This window comes from Danio aesculapii, chromosome 5 (assembly GCF_903798145.1).
Source record: "Danio aesculapii chromosome 5, fDanAes4.1, whole genome shotgun sequence".
NCBI lineage: Eukaryota > Metazoa > Chordata > Actinopteri > Cypriniformes > Danionidae > Danio > Danio aesculapii.
Window position 1 is genome coordinate 9,252,598 of NC_079439.1, and position 23,472 is coordinate 9,276,069.

The following is a 23,472-nucleotide window of genomic DNA, read 5'->3' on the forward strand; positions in this document are numbered from 1 at the left end:
GTTCAACACCGTAAAGGGTGTGTAAACTTGGTACCTGACGCTCTGTCCAGAGCTGGTGAGTCAGTACCTAAACCTTGTCTTTCCATCACTTCAACAACTGCATCAGAGTTGCCTATCAGTCTGGATGAAATACAAAAAGCTCAACAAGATGATAAAGCTTTACTCCAGTTAACATCCACTCCATCACGCTGTGCTGCCAAAGATCAAGCCATTACCTTTGAGAATATTCAGGGTATTTGGTACAGAAAAGTTCCCCTAAAAGGTGAAGGGAATAAGTATCAGCTTGTGGTACCTGAAGAACTCACTAAGAACTTTCTTCACTACTTCCATGATAATCCACTAGCTGGTCACTTGGGTCAACTCAAAACTCTTCTGAAGATCTTGGAAGTGGCATGGTGGCCATCTGTAAGAAAAGAGGTCTGGAGCTATGTTAAAAGTTGTAAGCTCTGTCAGCAGTACAAGCCCAGTAACAGTAAACCCTCTGGACATTTGCAGAGTAATTTAATTACTGAACCAGGACACACTCTAGGAACTGACCTGATGGGACCGTTCCCCATAAGCAAGAACAGAAATGCTTACATTCTTGTGATTGTGGACTACTTTACAAAGTGGACAGAATTATTCCCCTTGAGAGACAGTAAGACCCAAAAGATTGCAAAGATTCTCAAAGAGGAAATCTTTACCCGATGGGGTGTCCCAAAGTATTTAGTTTCAGACAGAGGTCCACAATTTACTTCTTCCATCTTGGCTGATGTGTGTAAATCCTGGGGCTGCATACAAAAACTAACTACTGCTTACCATCCACAAAGCAATCTGACTGAGAGGGTAAATAGGACTCTAAAAACCATGATCGCTTCCTATGTAGGCCAACAACACCAGAACTGGGACAAGTGGTTGCCCGAGTTGAGGTATGCTATCAACACTGCTCAACAGGAGACAACTCGTTGCAGCCCAGCGGAGCTTATGGTAGGACGTCAGATCCATGGACCTCTGGAAAGACTCATACATTTGCCTCCATCACCTGATCAACCATCATACACTGTACTGGATCGACAACACCACCTTCAACAGGAGGTTGTGCGTAGAATGAGGATGAACCAGGCTAAACAAGCTAAGTACTACAATCTTAAAAGGAAAGATGTACAATTTAAGGTGGGTGACTTAGTTTGGTTTAAAACTCATCCTATATCCAGTGCAGTCAGTAAATTCACCTCCAAATTAGCTCCGAAGTGGGAAGGACCTGGGGTGATTTCTAAGAGAAAAGGGCCAATAAATTACTCTATATCATGGGGTGATCCACCAAGAACTGATTGTTTTAATGTGGTTAATTTAAAACGCTTTTATGGTCGTTCTTCCTCCGAGATGCCGGCTGGGGGGGGGGATCTATGTAGCGCTGCCACATAATTGAGTTATGCTGACTGAAAAATTCATTAAATGTGTGAATAGGCCATGCAGTTAAGCATACTCACACTTAGTTTTTTTGTAGCCCAACTATATAATGAGTAATGTCTTATTTTACAGTCTTTTATTTTGAAGTGATGAGGGGAAGTGAATGTGTCTAATCTATTTCCTGTTCCAACAGTTGCTGTTTTTTTTTCCATAAATACACATTTACATAACATACACACCACAAGGGGGAGATAGTGGGCACATGGACACTACTCAGTGTGTCATCTAAAGAAGCCAGAGGAGCACATGGAGTAAGGTGTTTGCCAAAACTACCTTGTATTTTTCTTTTTGATTCGTGGGCAAAGGACAATTGTTTTGCGTGGATTTTTTGCTCTTTTAGGACTCATTAGTCTTGCAGGACCACAGTCAAGACTATCCTAGGAGGACCTTTACCGTACAGCAACAAGGCATGGTTCCAATTATTTGGACTCAAACTTTGGGGTGAGCGTGAACCATTTTGCACGTACACATCCACGGACTTTTGGACTTTACACTCACACACACACACACACACACGGGGATTCACCATTTTTTGTATTGTGTTATTGTACGAATGTTGTTTGTTTTTTTTGTTTGAATGTAAGGACATTTTCAGAGATCTGTGTGGTTATAATCCTTAAAGTATTCTTTATCAATCCATGATAAAATTTGAAAACAGAAACTAGAGAATTGAACCATTTTTTTATTTTTATTCTTGTGTATCCCGTTGATTTAAAGACGAGCGTTACAATATGAAATACTGTAAAAAATCCTTGCTCTGTTAAACAGCACTTGAGAAACATTCATTCATTCATTTTCCTTTGGCTTAGTCCCTTATTAATCAGGGATCGCCACAGCGGAATGAACCACCAACTATTCCAGCATATGTTTCACACAGCGGATGCCCTTTCAGCCGCAACCCAGCACTGGGAAACACCCATGCACTCATTCACACGCACACTCATACACTACGGCCAATTTAGATCATCCAATTAACCTACTGCGCATGTCTTTGGACTGTGGGGGAAACCGGAGCACCCGGAGGAAACGCCAACACAGAGAGTACATGCAAACACAGAAATGCCAACTGGCCCAGCCGGGACTCAAACCATCAACCTTTTTTATTAATTATTATTATTATTTTAATATGGCTAATAATTTTGCCTTCAACTGTAGGTTACACTATCCAGGATAAGCACAAGAACTATTCTGATGAACAATATTAGATTCTAAATAATGTTCAGTTATTCTGTCAAAATACCTCAAAATACACAAAGGAGCCATGGTATTAATTTTGTTTGGCCTATATAATTTATCTGACTCTTAAAGTGACACTTTATAGGCATTAAGGCAGATTTATACTTCTGTGTCTAGTGATCGCGTGACCCACAGCGTTAGCCTTGCGTGTAGTCATGCATTTATACTTCTGCATGCTGTTTGTGTTACTCTGCAATAACACTTCCGAAACGTTAGCTGGCAGCAGGTTTGTATGTTCCTCTGTGTCAAGTTTCTTCATGGGTGTTTTGTTTTGTCTGAATGATACCTTAATGTACAAGTAGCTCAAACTCGTTCATTCAGAGGCGGGAACCGTCAGATGTGCAACAACTTTAATCATCCGTTAAACACAAAACAAAAGTTTCCATCTGGAGCTCCTTCAAGGAACTCCACACTTGTAAACAATCATCCCACGGGCTCACGGCTCTCAGCACCACCCACACTCGTCACTTCTATTAAGCCGACCAATCACAGAGCTTGTGCTTTGCGTCGTTGTGACGTGTAGTTACATTTTTTGAGAGTTGCGCGTCAGCAGTGGTGGAAAGACTACTGAAAAATCATACTCAAGTAAAAGTACCAGTCCTTGCCTAAAAATGTAGTGCAAGTAGAGTAAAAGTATCTGTTGTTGTTGAGTAAAAAGTAGACATTTAAAAGTACTCAAAAGTAGTGATTAATGAGTTTTACGCTGTAAAAAGCTGATGCATTGACATGTAATTTGTACATGTGTGTGTAAACGTAACATTCTGTAGTGTATTTAGTTATTGCCCAGCAGGCACACAACGTCATAAGACATTAATATTAGGTTAGATTTAGGTTGTGATGTCAGGTGACTAATATTCAATGTCTAGCCAGCATCTGAGGATAACATTATTTTGATGTCGAAGAACGACGTCAAATGACATTGATATTTGATCAACTTTAGGTTCTGTTGGAAAGTGACCAAAATCCAACGTCAAGCCAACATCTTAAACCAACGTCATATTGACATCAAATACTGACATTTATTCGTCAAGTATGGCAACCAAAATCCAACGTCTGATAGACATCATAGTGGTAACGTCCATACAACGTCTGTAACATCATTAGGCGTTGATATTTGGTTGAATTTAGATTAAGTGACCAAAATCCAACATCAAGCCAACATCTTAAACCAACGTCATATTGATGTTAAATACTGACATTTATTCGTCAGGTATGGCAACCAAAATCCAACGTCATAGTGGTAACGTCCACAAAACGTCAAACATCATTAGGCGTCGATATTTGGATGATTTTTAAATTGGTCATGGGACATTGATGTTGCCCTGATGTTGATTTCGGACGTCAACTCGATTTTCATTTCAAACAATATGCAATGTCCCCATAACTTTGGGGTGCAACGTGAATCTGATGTCATGTTGACGTCCTGTGCTTGCTGTATGTTTAAGGCCATTTTGGTCATCCTACAGTAAACATCCGTCATCTTCTCATCAGTGAAATGCTTCAAACAGTCTCAGGGTCAATGCCTGTAAAGATTTTGGACATCTTCTTGGACACTTTTAATGCTTCCAAACAGTTTTCTGCAATTATAAATCGTCCATGTCTTGAGGAAGTTTATTACGATGTGATTTACCTTCTGTTTGATTGACCAAGAATCACAGGACTGATTTTTCGAATCCCCAGAGACAAGAGAAAATAAAGTAGTGACTGCAGGTTGAAGAAAGTAGTGGAGTAAAAGTACCGATACTGCACTATAAATGTACTCAAGTGAAAGTGAAAGTACACATTTTTAGAGTAAGTACACACTAAGTACAGAAAGTACACACTCAATTACAGTAGTTTGAGTATTTGTAATTTGTTACTTTACACCACTGCGCGTCAGTCACGGCGAAGGGTATGCGACTGCGCGAAGGCTCCACTGACCGGACCATACACACGCGCTTGACACAGAACTATAAATCAGCCTTTATACGAATCACCAAGGACCAGAGATGCAGCTAAAGATCTTCTGTATGTTCTACTGAGGAAAAAAAGGCACACACAGCTTGATGTCCTGAGGGAGAGTAAATTAGCAGTAAATATTCATTTCTGGGTGAACTATCACTCTAAGACATATAGAGGCGTCTTTAAGGTTTTTGTTGTTGTTGTTGTTTTTCAAGTAAAAACCATGTGTATGATGTACAGTTGAAGTCAAAATTATTCGCCCTCCTGTGAATTTTTTTTTCTTTTTAAAATATTTCCCAAATGATGTTTAACAGAGCAAGAAATTTTTCACAGTATTTCCTATAATATTTTTTCTTCTGGAGAAAATCTTATTTGTTTTTTTTTCGGCTAGATTAAAAGCATTTAATCTAAAACCATTTTAAAGGTCACAATTATTAGACCCCTAAGCAATATTTGTTTTCGATAGTCTACAGAACAAACCTCTGTTATACAATGACTTGTCTAATTACCCTAACCTGCCTAATTAACCTAGTTAAGCCTTTAAATGTCACTTTAAGCTGAATACTAGTATCTTGAAAAATATCTAGTCAAATATTCTGTACAGTCATCATGGCAAAGATAAAATAAATCAGTTATTAGAAATGAGTTATTAAAACTATTATGTTTAGAAATGTGTTAAGAAAATCTTCTTTCTATTAAAGAGAAATTGGGGAACAAAATATACAGAGGGGCTAATAGTTCTGACTTCAGCTGTATATGTGAGGGACGTCTTCGTTTTGAAGGTCTCATGAACCCTGTCTGCAGTTTGTCCAGTAGTTTGTGCTTTTGCTCGATGACCCAAACCTGACCTCTGCAGGTGTTACATCATACACGTCACACAACACTGCTTGCGGATGGAGCGAAGAGAGCAGCGGCCCAGCAGCTTGAGTTTCTCACAAAACAGTGACGACATGCTGTTTTTCTTACAAAGCAGGCCTGCAAAAAAGAACAGCAAAATAACCAAGCTTAGTTAAAGGTACGGTATGTACCTTTTTGACTCTTCTAAAGCATAAAAATACCATTATATGTTTTCAGATATTATTAAGAAACATTCTTGTTTATCTGAAAAACAATGCTGAAGTCAGTTATTCTCCTTTGTTAACGTGAATTTGTGTCGTTGTTTTGGTCTCTATTCGTTTTGGGCTCTATAACCAGCCCACTGCCAGTTTACCCAATTATATTTCAAGACAAGTTTATTTATATAGCACATTTCATACACAATAGTTATTCAAAGTGTTTTACATAAACAGGAATAAAAGAGACAAGTAAAATAAAATAACAAACAACAAAAAATAAAATGATTAAAAACAGATAAAAACAGATTAAAATGTGTTCAAACCAGTTTTAAAGGAATGAAAAAGAAAAGAAAGACACAATAGTGCGATCTGTGGCACGTAGCAGTGATCATTCAGTTAAGGCACAGCTAAACAGATGTGTTTTCAGGCTTGATTTGAATGTGCCTAATGTTGGAGCACATCTGATCATTTTTGGAAGCTCATTCCAGCAGCAGGGGGCGCTGTTAGTAGCTGAAAGCCGATTCACCCTGCTTTGACTGAACTCTTGGAATTTTCTAATTTTCTTGATCCTAATGATCTGAGTGATCTGTTAGGTTTGTATTCAGTGAGCATATATGTAATGTATTAAGGTCCTAGACCATTTAGTGATTTATAGATTAGTAATAATACTTTAAAATCTATTCTGAATGTATCTGGGAGCCAGTGTAAAGACCTGAGGACAGGTGTGATGTGCTCTGATTTCCTGGTTCTGGTCAGAATCCTGGCAGCAGCATTCTGGATGAGCTACAACTGTCTTAAAGTATTACAGTAATCCACCCTGCTGGTGATAAAAGCATGAACAAGTTTCTCTAAGTCCTCAGTGGAAACAAAGCATCTCATTCTTGCAATGCTTTTGAAATGATAGTATGCTGATTTAGTTACAGATTTGCTCTCCAGGTTTTGGCGCATAACAGTGTATTTCATTTCAGTCCGCCTGAAAACATAATGCGACCTTAAAAATGTGAATTAAAATGTGACCAACATAGGACAGTATCAGCCTCCGAAATGAGACACAGATTCAGGGATATAAAAATAGTTCAAGCAAAATTTTAAATGAAACAAATGCAAATATTACCAGAGGTGGGGCAGGTGGAAAAAAATTCTTCAACTCTTCAATATTTCGAATTTGGACTGCAATACCTAGTTCAACCACTAGTTGTCAATCCTACATACTGCCCTTTTATAAAGCTTTTACAGAAATGCTCTGTTCACATATGACATTGATGTTAACGCTTGATGGAGGGTGTGCCTAAAGCTCACACTAATGCGATTGTCAGTGATGACAGCCAATCACATCCTGCTTTGACCATGACACAAAAAGGCACAGAAGTAGTATAAAGATAAATATAAAGCACTGGGTGACTACCAGCCCTAATAATAAGCTTTACCTCAATTTTGACATTCCCTGGTATTGCATGAATGTGATTGCCTACTGTCTGGATTAGCATCTGCAAAAAGCGATCTAATTGGCTGACGCCTGCTTTGGCGCATGAAAAGATTTACCTTCTTCTGCCACGAGCAAAGACCCAACGCCCCTAATATTTTTTTTTAGTTTTGGAGGTCTTCAACAACAGGCTGATTTGCATGCAATGTCAAAAAAACACTTTCATTGTCTTATAATATGCATTTATTTTTCCCAATGACGAAGATTTGAATCAAAGACGATTCATAAAAACGACTCTGAGTTGACTCTTTGTTTAAGAATCTATTCTTTTAAGCATGGTGCACTTTTAGATTTAAACCTCAGCTGCATGTTTTCATTCACTTAAAACTGTGTTATTGCCCATTTCCATTGAGTGGTACAGTACGGTTCAGTACGATTTTACGGCTGTTTCCACTGTCAAAAGGTACCAAAAAGCGAACCATACCATACCACTTTTTGGGTACCCTTTCGGAAGGATACCTAGCACAACAAAAGGTGGAGAAAGATGCGCAGCTGATTGCTATTGCCTTACAGAGAAGCGTCACTAGCACGTACACAAGCCAGGAAAATTAAAACAAAGGAAGGGCCATTTTTAAATACACAGCCTAGACATTACACCGTAATACTTTATACATATAATAAAAAGCCATGGTCAACTCGAGCTTAAACAAACCTTGTCGTCATCTTGATAAACGGCAACAAAGCCAAGGAGAGCAGAATCTACCTTGTGCACTGTAGTTGTTTACAAGGCCGTCTAAAGCATGAGTGGTTTTGCTTTCTCGCGTGCGTTCGCCACGCGTGTCTATTTGAAATAAGGAACTTCTTGAGCTGATGATAATAACATGTGTGTGATTATCGAAGTGCTTCTGATATCCGATCCTTTCAGAAACGAAGAATGCCAGAGTGGAGCATGAAAAAACAAAGGAGCAAATGATTGTTTCAGCAACCTAAAACATGAATAAACTGTCATGTTTAACTATTATCATCCCCGTGGACTGTTATGAACTCGGAATGATGGAATTAATTTATAACAGAGGTGACGTGCTGGTGAAGATTAAAGATACAGATGAGAGGTTTGCACTTACTGTAGGCTGTGTTGCGTGTTGTTTTTGAACCCAAATAAGGACTAAATGTCTGTTGTGTGTAGTTTTTCTGTAATTGGTAACATATCGGAGACTGTAAGGGTCTGCATGTGTTCATATATGTTAATGTATTTATTTATTTTATATAATCGCAGACGTTACAGTAGGCTATTTTGCATTCGCACATATATCATTTATCTTCAGCTATAATCGAATCCTGTACATAGAAAGGTTAGTAATAAACATTTATACACACGTATTTATGTGTATAAAGTATAGGTGGGCATAGATTAATTTTTTTAACCTAGATTAATCTAGATTAAAATGGCTCATTCGAATTCTGTCGAAGGCATTCAGAATATGTGTGCTACCCAAATAATAAGTCTTTGAGAACGGGTTTCTCGAGCCAGGTGGCGCATTAGACCAGGGGCTCATCTCCTGTTTCCAAAATGCATCACAAACTGCTTGAGAAACTGCTCTACTATGATAATTGGTGATGAAAATAAATGATGTTCAATAAGATGTACTTGTGTTTACTACCTGTTTATTCAGTTAAACATGAATTATGAACTGTAGGCCTACATAAGCTCCAAACAGCGATTTCATACTTGCTTTTGATGTACGCACATACAGAAAATGCTGCTTCTCAATGCCAAGTTCACAGAGCCCTGACGGTGTGTCAAACATTGCAGGTTTACATGGGCAACAATACTTTAATACGATTTTAATATGATTAAAACAATACTCTGATTAAGAGTCACCATGTACACAGAGAATTTTGATTACCTTAATGCGACTAAAGTCATAACTGAACTGAACAGAAATGGAATTAAGACATGTGGATTATGCAGATATTAGTGCTGAAGTAAACACTGCAATCCAACTATTACCGTCATGTAGGACTTTTCGCCATATTTTCCGACAAGATCCAAGACACAGGCAGCTGTCAGTAAAGAACCGCACACAAAACACACACACACACGTGCACACACATCGCGAAATGCTGAAGTTTTTTTCTTTCCGTTTGGCGAGCGTTATTACATTCCATAACACTCTCACCAGTCCTTACCCATTATTTGCGTCTAATACCTCAGTTTGTCACGACGGCATGACTGAAACATTCATGAGTTAAAGTGAAACTGCCGATTCTGCAGCTAAAGTCAGGCATCATGCTGGTTTTGATTCAGAGGGGCACTTTGTTTGTCAGACGACTCACCGGTCAGGTATACATCCGCGCTAAACTGTCAAGGTGAAAGTCATCATAGCTTGCCTAGAATAGACCCAGATACCAACCCAACTTTGAGAATAGATTAACGGTGATATTTTTTTTTAACCGCGCGATAAGAGTCTCGCATTAACGCAGCCATTAACGCCGATAACGGCCCAGCACTAGTATAAAGCATCTGTTTTGTGAGAAGTGCTTCTCATATGATATGTGAACGACCCGTGCAGCTTTACTTTGACATTTCCTCGAGCAAGAATGACGTCGACTGCAACTTTCTGTCGCACACCATGCCCACGAATGGTACCCTTGTAGCAATTGAAACGCAAGTCTGAAAAAGTTGACCCATACCGACCTGTACCATACCACTTAGTGGAAACAGGCCATTAAACACTGAATGGGGAGTCATTTTCAATAAACCTATAATAGGGTGTCTTTAATGTTACTTTATTCAAAGTCAGTGGGAAGCATTAACACAGATTCAGGTTTGAATGGGGTGTAAGGCAGAGAAATTAAGCCTTGTTCTGTTTGCTTCTATTTTGCAATGCATCTGTTTGTGCATGTACAAGATCTACAATAAACTAGAGTCTTGTACACAAGAGGCTTATTCTAACATGGATTCAGATCTGATATTATTTCCACAAAGCTCTGTCACAGATTGAAATGTTAACATAATTCTGTCCAGAGAAATATGCAAAGAATGAAGGCTTCAGATCTGTGAATTATAGACTTGTCATCATGCCATGGAGAAGCACTTCTAGAGAGACAAAATAAAAATGTTTTGCTGAAATCTGATCCATCTGCCTGATCATCTACAACAATGGTTTAATTCCTGGATGGCCGCAGCTCTGCACAGTTTAGCTCCAACCACCTTCAACTCACACCTGCTTAATAGTTTCTAGCAGTCTTGAACACCTTGATTAGTTTGATCAGGTGTGTTTGATTAGGGTTGGAGCAAAACTGTGCAACTCATTCATTCATTCATTTTCCTTCAGCTTAGTCTCTGATTTATCAGAGGTTGCCACAGCAGAATGAACCGCCAACTATTCCGGCATATGTTTTAAGCAGCGGATGCCCTTCCAGCTGCAACCCATCTCTGGGAAACATCCATACACGCTCATTCACACTCATACACTACGGACAATTTAGCCTACCCAATTCACCTGTACCACATGTCTTTGGAGTGGGGGGAAACCGGAGCACCGGGAGGAAACCCACGCAGGGAGAACATGCAAACTCCACACAGAAACGCCAACTGACCCAGCCGAGGCTCGAACCAGCGACCTTCTTGCTGTGAGGCGACAGCACTACCTACTGCGCCACTGCGTCACCTTGCAGAATGCAGTTAGAGCATTTTAGATGGACTGGGAATAAAAGTGCTGCAATTATTTACGGTATCAGTATGAGAATAATAATTTGGTTTTCAAACAAAAAAAATCTTACAAACTTGTGATTTTTGTACATAAAACAATCACAATTTTTTAAGGAATTGCTAAATTGTAAAAATGTTAGATTTGCAAGATTTGTACAAATCTAAAAAAATATGTATATTTACTTAGAATTTTAATTAAAGATGGTGAACTATGTGAACTTTAGTGGTGATTACTTCGCACTTAAAAAAATCACCAAATCACCAGCACATTTAGAGAACTGATGAAGAAATGTTAGTAATCCTGAAGGATTTGTTTAATATTGTGTTCTCTAATGCATATACATTTGGGCTTTCTACATGTCTGAATACATTTGGGGCTGCCATATGCATACTGTCTCATCGATTATGAAATAAACAGACTGGAATATAATCTTACCTAAATCAGTTTTGCAGTCCTCCGTGCTGCAGTTCTGCACACTGTCAGGTTTATTGATTATTGCACACAGTGATGCCTTTTCTTCCTCGCCGGATTCCTCATTTATGCACCTCACCGCTCGCTTCTGAACCCCTCCACCACAACTTCTGGAGCACTGCCAATCAAAGTAAATCAGTACATATATTAAAAATATAATATGATCAATTCATATATGGAATATGGATGCCACACCCACCTGATTAAAAAAAAAATTCTGACTAGTTATTGGAAGTTATGAATCAAAGATTATAAGCCACAGTTGATTATGCCTTAAAGGGGTCCTATTATGCACCTTTTACAATATGTAAAGTAAGTCTCTGATGTCCCTAATGTGTGTATGTGAAGTTTCATGTTACACAACATTACCACATAACTCTTTGAAAAAAGATTTCTCAAATATGCCACTCAGCTTAAAGGACACATAGGTTACCCCTTTTTTCATATTTAATAAAAGTCTTTTGTGTCCCCAGAATATGTCTGTAAAGTTTCAGCTCAAAACACCCATCAGATTATTTATTATAGCTGTTTGAAGTGTCTATATTATAGCTGGAAAAAAGTTGTTGCTGTTTTTTTGTACTGGCCCTTTAAGGCTAGTCCTCCCCGCCCACCGTTTCCACGTGCCTGTCAGCAATCGCCGCCCTCGGCTGCCTCAGGAAGCAGATCTCACGTAACGTGTGTGAGAAATACTACAGTAAGAACTTTAACAACCAGTATTTGATGCATTTTTTTGTGGATTTGCAACAATGAGTCACACACAATGTCATTACAAAGTTCACGCACACACACAGCGAGGACACAAACACATAGCGCAGACACATACACATACACACACACACACACACACACATAGCGCAGCAGACACACACACACATATAGCGCATCTGAAGTGAATCGCTGTAATTCATTACACACATGCTCTGTTTAAAACATTTTAAACTTGTAAAACTCACTCTTGATCACATTTGATGATGATTGATGATCCTAGCGAACTGAACAGACCTTTTATTCACGGCTGCTTTGCGCTCATCCTCTCTTGTTGACATAATTATACACGTGACTACCGGACATGTTAATGTGCACAGCTGTCAATCAATATTGGTGGGCGGGGAGACCGCACTCCTACGTAAAGTTGTGGTCGATCTGAAAACCGCTCCAATTGGTCCACCGTTAAATTTGAAAAAAAAGGACTGGGTGTGTTTATTTCACCCCAATATGACAGTTTTTACACTATACTTACACACATTTCTGTCCAAACAGCTTGAAAAGTAGATTTTTCACCATAGGTGCCCTTTAAGGCATCTACAGCACCGTAGTTTTTGGATGTCACTATTTTCACCAAAGCAATGCAGTGAAAGCCATCATTACAAATGTAAATATTTTTTCAATCACATTTTTAAATGTAAAATAAACTGAATTGGGTTAATTAATGGATTAAATCAACTTATTTCACTACAACAGGAGCAGATGTGTTTTTGTCAATCACAAGAAGATATAAATACATAAATACAGGTGTAAACGGGGTCTAAATGGTTTAAAGGGGACCTATTATGCCCATTTTTACAAAATGTAAGATAAGTCTGATGATGTCCCTAGATTGTGTATGTGAAATTTCACCTCAAAAAAAGGCACAAATAATGTTTTATAACTCTTTAAAGCTGCCCCTTTTACATCCCCATTTACACGGGGCTTCAGCGTCAACGCTTGACAGAGGGCGTGTCTGAAGTTGCGGCTGACATGATCGTCATAGCAGCATCAGCCAATGAAATTAGTCAGCAATAGGCCACTGTCTGAGCTGGTGTATTTGCATACAGCGATCTGATTGCCTGATGCTTCCATAGGCGCTTGAAAAGTTGCGCAAATTCCAACTTCTGCAGCGAGCAACGCCTCTGAAGCAGCGCCGACGGATCCACAATGCAGTTCGGTAAAGCCTGATGTCACCCATTCAAAATGAATGGGAAGCATTGAAGCTGACGCCCCGTGTGAATGGGCGTTAGGCTTTGATACAAATTGAGCTGTTTTGGTGACTGTTGCGTTAAATTCAAATGAGATTGTACTCTTTTCAGAAGAGGGCGGAGCTACAAATGCCTATGTGTCAGCATAGTGGCAGATTCAAAACTCTAATAGAAGATGGCTGCTTCTCACTCAGGGCTGTCTATGCTAATGAGGGAGAGATGGTCACAAATGGCCGGGGCTTTCCCCCTCTGATGACACATACAAAGGGAGAATCAAAGTGTTTTAGCAGACTGTTTTTGTCAAGTGTGAATATAAAAAATAGTTAATTATTATTTACACAGACTGTTGCCACACCACACCCCCTATAAACGTGATTTTTGCATAATATGTCCGCTTTAAAAAAAAAAAACATATGCACCATAAGCACCATTTTAATAGAAAATTAACAAGCCTGTATTATTTGATCAGAAATATTGAAGTAACATATGTCAAAACATTGCATTTGTCCATATTTCAAACCTGACACTGCATCAACTACTTTTTAGAAATGAATATTTAAAACGTTTTTATATTTTTATTGTTGTAACATTTGAGAGTGTATCACCTGACTCCAGGCTTCAGTTGCCCAGCCGGTGCAGGGCTGCAGATGGCAGGACTCAGTGCTGTTGGGTTTGAGTGTGACATTGCAGTGCTGGTACTTGTGACAGTACACAAGCCTTTCCCTCACTCCATGTCCACAGCTTTTTGAGCACTGTCAATCAAAGGTGAAAGAAAAGAATAAAAAATTTGGTAAAAGGTAGAATTCTTGCTTTTTTTTTAAATAATCCATTAAATATGAATCTCAATAAAATCCTAATTTGCTTCTTATTTATAGTTGTTAAGGTTGTAGTTGAGTTTGTGTAAGATTTGGGGTGTAGAATAGAATCTTGCAGAATACAGTGTGGGAAATACACTCACTGGCCACTTTATTGGGTAAACCTTACTAGTATCGGATTGGACCCCCTTTTGCCCTCAGAACTGCCTTAATCCTTCATGGCATAGTTTCAACAAGGTCCTGGAAATATTTCTCAGAGATTCTGGTGCGTATTGACATGATAGCATCACGCAGTTGCTGCAGATTTGTCAGTTGCACATCCATGATGCGAATCTCCCGTTCCAGCGCATTCCAAAAGTGCTCTATTGGATTGAGAACTGGTGACTGTGGAGGCCATTTGAGTACAGTGAACTTATTGTCATGTTCAAGAAACCAGTCTGAGATGATTCGTGCTTTATGACATGACGCGTTATTCTGCTGAAAGTACCCATCAGAAGATGGGTACACTGCGGTCATGAAGGGATGGACAGGGTCAGCAACAATACTCAGGTAGGCTGTGGCATTGACACGATGCTCAATTTATACTAATGAGCCCAAAGTGTGCGAAAAAATATCCTCCACACCATTACACCACCACCAGCAGTTTGAACCACTGATACAAGGCAGGATGGATCCATGCTTTCATGTTGTTGACACCAAATTCTGACCCTACCATCCGAATATCGCAGCAGAAATCGAGACTCATCAGACGAGGCAACGTTTCTCCAATCTTCTATTGCTCAGTTTTGGTGAGCCTGTGTGAATTGTAGCCTCAGTTTCCTGTTCTTAGCTGAAAGGAGTGGCACCCGGTGTGGTGTTCTGCTGCTGTAGCCCATCCACCTCAAGGTTGGACGTGTTGTGCTTTCAGAGATGCTCTTCTGCAGACTTTGGTGGTAACGAGAGGTTATCTGAGTTAATGTTGCCTTTCTATCAGCTCCAACTAGTCTGGTCATTCTCCTCTGACCTCTGGCATCAACAAGGCATTTGTGCCCACAGAACTGCCACTTACTGGATATTTTCTCTTTTCAAATCATTCTCTGTAAACCCTAGACATGGTTGGGCATGAAAATCCCAGTAGATCAGCAGTTTCTGAAATACTCAGACCAGCCCGTCTGGCACCAACAACCATGCCCCATTCAAAGTCACCTAAATCACCTTTCTTCCCCATTCTGATGCTCGGGTTGAACTGCAGGTGATCGTCTTGACCATGTCTACATGCCTAAATGCATTGAGTAGCTGGCATGTAATTGGCTGATTAGAAATTTACGTTAAAGAGCAGTAGGACAGGTGTACCTAATAAAGTGGCCGCTAAGACATGTTTTTTCCTGGGAATCATATTTCTAAAGAAGCTGCTGACATGGAAATGAAACAGAGTTTGGTATAAATGTAAACAATACAACCATAAAAATAAAACAAAACAACAAAAATCTGAAAAAATTATTATGTTAGATAGCAATGGAATGGCTTTTTTGGTGATCGCAGCTTAAATACGCCTCTCACATGGAGAATGAATTCAACTCAATTCAACTCATGTTTATTTATATCGCACTTTTTACAATGTAGATTGTGTCAAAACTTAACATAGTTCTGGTAAAGTCCAGATTTCAGAGTTGAACAGAGTTGAACTGAATTCATAGTCACATGCTCAGGTGCGATTTTTGTTTTCACAAACTTCAACAGTCTAAAAATCTTGACGGTTCTACTGAAATGATCACTGATTCTGAGTTCAGTACCTCTCCCCAGGCCGAGTGCATCCACTGCAGGCAGGGCCGAGTGTTGCAGGGCAAAGTACTGGATGGTTTGTATGAAAGAGCCTGACAGTGAAAAGGTCTCAGTGGACGGCTGTTCTGAGTGTCAATGCACTGCACTTCTCGATGCTTCATATCATTCACACAACCTTCAGGACACTAAAGAGAGAGAGAGAGGGAGAGAGAGAGAGAGTGATAGGGATGTCACAGCTCATAGAAGAGCTGCACAATATATCGTTTCAGCATCGTTATCACAATGTGCACATTAGCAATTATTACATCGCAGGATCTGCAATTTCCAATAAATAATTGACCAGGAGCCACAGTTGAAAACACTCGTGATTTGTGGAGTGATTGCAAAGTTTAACCATAAAGTTACCAAAGAGTTGATCATTTACATGTGTTTTTAAGGCCTGTAACTGTGCGAGCATTTCAAACCAGTGTAAAGCATTCAGGCACAAGAAATCTAATATGAAAATATAATCATTCATTCATTCATTTTCTTTTCGGATTAATCCCTTTATTAATCAGGTGTCGCCACAGCGGAATGAACCGCCAACTTATCCAGCAAATGTTTTATAAAACAGATGCCCTTCCAGCTGCAACCCAACACTGGGAAACACCCATACACTCTTGCATTCACACTATGGACTATTTTAGCTTATTCAATTCACCTATAGCGCATGTCTTTGGACTGTGGGGGAAACCAGAGCACTCGGAGGAAACCCACGCCAACACGGGGAGAACATGCAAACTCCACACAGAAATGCCAACTGACCCAGCCGGGGCTCGAACCAGTGACCTTCTTGCTGTGAGACGATCCTGCTACCCACTGCGCCACTGTAACGCCATTTTTGAAATTTAAAAGATTTATTTTGTTTCATATATATATATATACATTCATTTTCTTTTCGGCTTAGTCCCTTTATTAATCCGGGGTCGCCACAGCGGAATGAACCGCCAACTTATCCAGCACATGTTTTACGTAGCGGATGCCCTTCCAGCTGCAACCCATCTCTGGGAAACACCCATACACACTCATACACTACGGCCAATTTAGCCTACCCAATTTAGCTGTACCGCATGTCTTTTGACTGTGGGGGAAACCAGAGCTCCCGGAAGAAACCCATGCGAATGCCAACAGAAACGCCAACTGATCCAGCCGAGGCTCGAACCAGCAACCTTCTTGTGACGCCATTGCATCGCCATATATATATATATATATATATATATATATATATATATATATATATATATATATATATATATATATATATATATATATATATATATATATATATATAAAGCATAAACCATAAAGCAGGAGTTACCAACCACTGGGTTGAAAAAGAGTTTCTATCGGTCCGCAAGAAGGCAAAATTACCACCTTGGGAATCACTTTATTGTGAGTTACCCCTTTAAGGATCAATATCTATATCTGTGCATATCGCAGACTGCTTCACTACTAGATTTAGAAACATTTTGCTTTCTACAAGGGTACAAACCAGGTCCGAATACTACCGCCGCATACAGCATCCCTTTGCATTGCTTAGCAATGCATTCACAATGCTGCACTTTATATGATTCAGATTACAGCATGAGACGCTTGTTAACCCCCCCATTCCATGAAATATTATTAATACAAACACCCGATAGTGCAGATTATTGTGTATCGCTGATGGGCAGAGATTTCGCAGAGAGCTAAGGCCTATGCCGATTTTAAAGACGCTATTTAGATCTATTTGCAATAATGTAGACCTATTAAAAGTTTTCTTGCATTATTGAATAAAATGACTATTCTTATTATTATTGTTGTTATTTTTAATCATCATTAATAATAAATGAACTACAATTAATTTGCCCAGCTTTAGCTGTTCATGTCAACATCGCCTAACCGACACTTTTAGACTGAAGTGCAAATTAATGGTGAGTCCTCCTCCGCATCTTGTCTGAAAGCACCTTAAGGCATTCTTGTTTCTTCTGTGTGCAGATAAATGTCAGAAGCCACTGTTGAATCGAGTCTTATGTTTGGAATAATTTAGGTTTCAGCACCTATTTAGCTGAAAGAGCGCAGTGATTTGCATTGCTTTTTAGTTATTTTTTAAGATATGCAAATAAAGATTAAGTAAGTTAAAAAAACAGTTGAAAGGTTGTTAAATACATTTAGAAATTATTAAATAAATGAGCAAATAAGTACACATAACAATGCCACGGCCCCAATCCAATAGTATCATGATCTCACAGAGGGAGGATATGGCAATCTGAAAACTTTGTAATCACCCAACACTAGTCTGTGCTACGAAAAAGGTTGCAGACCCCTGCCATAAAGCACTGTTTATTTCATTTGTATCTTTGCTCTACTCTATTTAGCAATGCTTGTGATTGGTTTATTATATTTTATGCAGATGCACTGCTCTACAAAATCAATCTAAAATGATGAATTCTCTCTATGTAGAGCAATAAAGGTGCAATTATACTCATTACCGCATTGTTTCGCAGAAGAATAAAATATCGCACTATTAGATTTTCCCAATATTGTGCAGCCCTAGTTTATAGCAAGCATTCAGTGATTTGGTATTGTGTTAGAAAACATAAATGCACCTTGGACCAGTTTCCAGTCTTCCAGACGGCACAGGGTCGCAGGTTGCATCGTCTGGCCGGTTCTGGCTTCTTCACACTGGCACAGTCTTCCTCTCGCTCTGAGCTGCAGGAGACGGACCGCCACACTGCACCAAGACCACACGTAGTAGAGCACTGGGACAAACCATGCACATTAGGAAACAGCAGCTAAAGTACAGGTGAAGTCAAAATTATTCACCTTCCTGTGATTTTTTTTTCAAGCAAGGAATTTTTCACAGTATTTCCTATAATATTTTTTCTTCTGAAGAAAGTCTTATTTGTTTTATTTTGGCTAGAATTAAAACAGTTTTAAATTGTATTAAAACAATATTAAGGTCAATATTATTAGCAATATATATACTGTATATTTTTAGATTGTCTACAGAACAAACAATCGTTATTCAATGACTTGTCTAATTACCCTTAGGCAATTAGGGTTATTGCTTTGCCGATCAGCTGTGGCTAGTTACCACGGCTAAATCTGAGTGGTGGTCCTTTCAGTTCGTTTTTCGCTAGTTCATGCTACTCTGTGTCTTGTCAGGACTCTCGTGGGGCCATTCCTGGATTACTTGGTCTGTTAGCCTGGTTTTGGTTGACTTCTGGACGCTATTGACTCACGATTCTGCCACAATTATTTCTTTCTCTTATTTACACTGTTTGGACTCTCTTGAACTACCTCCAGTCAACAAAAGAAGTCTTGCGTCTTGGATTCACCTCTGGTGTATTTACTGTTATACTGGTGAGCGTGACAGAAAGAACTGACTGTAAAACAAAGGATTGGTAACAAAAGTCAACAGCACTTTAAGAAATATGTTTTCTGAGAAAAATGGTGACATGTTCAATACTTATTTCCCAACTGTATATTTGAATATACAGTGCATCCGGAAAGTATTCATAGCGCTTCATTTTTACCACATTTTTTCAATGTTACAGCCTTAACATTGTAAATTCAATTATTTCTTTAAAATTCTGCACACAATACCCCATAATGACAAGTTGAAAAAGATTTCTTTAAATTGTTGCAAATTTATTAAAAATAAAAAAGATGAAAAATCACATGCCTTTGCCGTGAAGCTCTGAATTGAGCTCAGGTACATTCTGTTTCCACTGATCATTCTTGAGATGTTTCAGCAGCTTCATTGGAGTTCACCTGTGGTAAGTTCAGTTGATTGAGCATGATTTGAAAAGGCAGACACCTGTCTATATAAGGTCCCAGGGTTGACAGTGCATGTCAAAGCACAAACAAAGCATGAAGACAAAGGAATTGTCTGTAGACCTCCGAGACCGGATTGTCTTGAGGCACAAGGCAGGGGAAGGTTACAGAAAACTCTCTGCTGCTCTGAAAGTTTCAATGAGCACAGTGGCCTCCATCATCCTTAAGTGGAAGATGTTTGGAACCACCAGAACTCTTCCTAGAGCTGGCCGGCCATCTAAGCTGAGTAATCGGGGGAGAAGGGACTTTGTCAGGGAGGTGAGCAATAACCCGATGGTCACTCTGTCAGAGCTCCAGCGTTCTTCTGTGGAGAGAGGAGAACCTTACAGAAGGACAACCATCTGTGCAGCAATCCACCAATCAGGCCTGTATGGTAGAGTGACCAGACGGAAGCCACTTCTTGCCTGGAATTTGCCAAAAGGCATCTGAAGGACTCTCAGACCATAAGAAACTAAATTCTCTGGTCTGATGAAACTAAAATTGAACACTTTGGAGTGAATGTCAGGCGTTATGTTTGGAGAAAACCAGGCACAGTTCATCACCAGGCTAATACCATCCCTACAGTGAAGCGTGGTGGTGGCAGCATCATGCTGTGGGGATGTTTTTCAGCAGCAGGAACTAGAAGACTAGTCAGGATAGAGCGAAAGATGAATGCAGCAATGTACAGAGACATCCTGAATGAAAACCTGCTTCAGAGTGCTCTTGACCTCAGACTGGGGTGACAGTTCATCTTCCAGCAGGACAATGACCCAAAGCACGCTGCCAAAATATCAATGGAGCGGCTACACAACAACTCGGTGAATGTCCTTAAGTGGCCCAGTCAGAGCCCAGACCTAAATCCTATTGAACATCTCTGGAGAGATCTCAAAATGGCTGTACACCATCGCATCCCATCCAACCTGATAGAGCTTGAGAGGTACTCCAAAGAGGAATGGGCAAAAACTCCCAAAGACAGGTGTGCCAAGCTTGTGGCATCATATTCAAAAAGACTTGAGGCTGTAATTGCTGCCAAAGCTGCATCAACAAAGTATTGAGCAAAGGCTGTGAACATTTATGTACATGTGATTTTTCAAGTTTTTATTTTTAATAAAATTGCAACAATTTCCAAAAATCAGCATTTATTGTCATTATGGGGTATTGTGTGTAGAATTTTGAGGAAATTAATTTAATCCATTTTGGAATAAGGCTGTAACAAGAAAAAGTGAAGCGCTATGAATACTTTCTGGATGCACTGTATGCATCAAAAAAGTATTTAAATTTCACAGCAGGGCTAATAATTTGTCTTTAACTATACCTGAACCTTTAAAACTATTTCTTTGCTGCCATATAATCACTAACATTTCCTTTGCAAGTAAAGTAACATGATAAATAAATTGAATTCTTACATCACTCCAGTTCCCCACTTCCCAAAATGCATTCCTGCTGACAGGATCTCGAGCGTTTAGATTCCCATAATCATCTGTAAAGGTCGTCATCTGCGGTTTCAGCCGGGCTGCTTTAAGCACATTGCTTTTATTGGGAACTTTCAGCGTTTGCAAGGCCTTTCTTAGTATCTTCACCGTAGGAACAGTTACTTGTGCACTTTGAGTGTTTAAATGCGACAGCGTTGGTTTTGGGGTAGAATTGAATTCATATAAGCTTGTTTTAGTGCATGCATGTGTCACCAGATGATCATTATATTGTGTGCGAATGGTAGTAGTAGTGGCTGGTTTTATTGTGCTAACTGGTGCACTCATTGTTATTGGCTGCACACTGGATATGAGCACTTCTTCAGGTTTGCTGGTGAACATATCATCCTCACGTATCCGTTCTGGATCTTCTATGTAATCATAACCCGGTGTGTAGCTTTTATCTGGAGGCTGCAGGTCTGTGCTTCCCTCTTCGTCTTCAGAAGCTCCGGTAATTGTTGGAACTGCTGCATGAACACTGCTGTTTGTACTCACTAATATAAAGTCTTTGTCGTCTTCATGGATGATATCCGTGTTGGTGTGTGTGGTAATGGGTGCAGAGGTGTTTGGAGGTATAATAGTAGTGCTGTATTGTGTTGTTTGGATCCCGGGGGACTGCGTCGTGATTTTGCGTGGTCTGAATCGTGGGCCCGTCCATCTGTTAGTGGATGAGCAGCTCTGGAGGTTACAGAGGATTGTGGAGCGGGGTCGAGTGGCAGGGTTGCACTGGCTGGGTTGTTTTGCCACACACTTGACCATTCGCGACTTTATTCCTCCATCACAAGACTGGGAGCACTGCAGGACGACACACATTTAGAAATGAACATCACTTTAGGATCAGACACAAAACATTTTCCATCTATTGTGCTTTCACCATGTATGTGTCGCTAGGCTAAATTTGTAATCATGTTTCATGTGTACTTTAAGAACAATATCCATGTTCATTTGTAATATAGCAGCCCACCTCGCTCCAGTTCCCCACGGTCCATTCTGAGCCACACGGTACGTCTCGGTTGCAAGGAACCACAGGTTTGGGTTTGAGCAGCTGCTTACAGTCACCAGGGTGCAGAACCCGCTCCTCTCCAGCCACCGTACGGACACAGAGAATGGTGCGCTTTTTCACTCCATTTGGACCGCATGTAGACGAGCACGTTTGCCATCCTCCAACCCACCACCTGAGGTCAGTTCACACACAGATTTCAGTACAACAGTGTCAGGTGTGAGGACAGAACCCAAACGCTCAGACGAAAAAAAACAGACAGGAATTAAACATGACATAACATGAGAAACGAATCAGCAAGAGACAAAAGCACACTCTGAGAATAAATAGAGGAGCAGACAAAGACCAAAATGAAAGGACGGGTGAGGCAAATTAACATAATGAACAGGTAACTAGATGAGTGATGGCCATGCGCTAACCATAGACTGTAAAAGATATGGACGTAGTATCCGTGATGTCACCCATAGGTTTCTGAAGTGTGCAAATGAAGCTACAAGTAGGCGTGGCCAATCGTCGCCATTTTGTTTGCACGTCATCGCACCGACGAGGGGATACCAAACAAGGGCAAAGAGGTCGAGCGTGAGCGGAGCTACAGACGCATGCTGGCATTTTGCTTAGACAGGCTTTTCATAGGGAGAAATGCTTCACGCTTCTTTACCTGCGACTCGTTTGTGTTCTGACCACATGTGCTTGGTTGTACACTATATCAATAAAGTGTTTAGTCTTTCAAAAACACTGCTGTAATACATTGAGGCACTTAGCATTGTTCTTATGATGTTTTTCTACAGGAGGAAAACGCAAATTACTTCCAAAGACTTCAAATATAGTCTGTGTTAGTAAATGCAAGACATGCATAACACTGTATGACAACGTTTCAGATGACTGTTCTAGAGCCTACAGCTAATCAATCTGTCAGATTCTGGAGTGCATTACAGGCCTAAAGATAATTATAAATGATAAATGATCTTCAATAAAACAAATACATTTGTAGAGATGATATATAAGTATGTAAGAATTTCACACACCTGGGAAACGGTGGCCACGTGAATGGTTTGTGAGCACAATTAAGTGCACACAGCATGGCATATCATCTGATAATTGTAGGAAATAATTCCAAGAGGCAACTGACTGTGTAAAGCCACATAAAACAAAAATATGATGTATATGTAGAGTTCAGCAGCTAATCAGCCGGAATCAGCTGAGGTAAAGTGACGGCGCCCAGTGAGACCTAGCGGTCACTCAAGTGGCCACGTCCTTAATTATGCAGACTTAATATAACTTAATATAAACAAAACAGATGAGTTATAAAAAAAATTCACCCCCCTCACAGTTGTCATGAAAGAT

At 39.8% G+C, this 23,472-nt stretch overlaps 1 protein-coding gene across 1 annotated transcript in view; it reads right to left on the reverse strand.

Moving 5' to 3' along the window:
- Positions 1-2,159: 2,159 nt before the first annotated feature.
- Positions 2,160-23,472, reverse strand: part of adamts12 (ADAM metallopeptidase with thrombospondin type 1 motif, 12) — an 83,364-nt gene continuing 62,051 nt past the window's right edge. The window contains exons 18-24 of the mRNA XM_056457337.1: positions 22,093-22,303; positions 21,066-21,923; positions 18,450-18,602; positions 15,834-16,007; positions 13,852-13,998; positions 11,256-11,409; positions 2,160-5,601 (exon numbers count right to left, since the gene is read on the reverse strand). Of these exons, the coding sequence (XP_056313312.1) occupies positions 5,486-5,601; positions 11,256-11,409; positions 13,852-13,998; positions 15,834-16,007; positions 18,450-18,602; positions 21,066-21,923; positions 22,093-22,303 (1,813 nt within the window). The 3' untranslated portion in view covers positions 2,160-5,485. The remainder of the gene's footprint in view (positions 5,602-11,255; positions 11,410-13,851; positions 13,999-15,833; positions 16,008-18,449; positions 18,603-21,065; positions 21,924-22,092; positions 22,304-23,472) is intronic.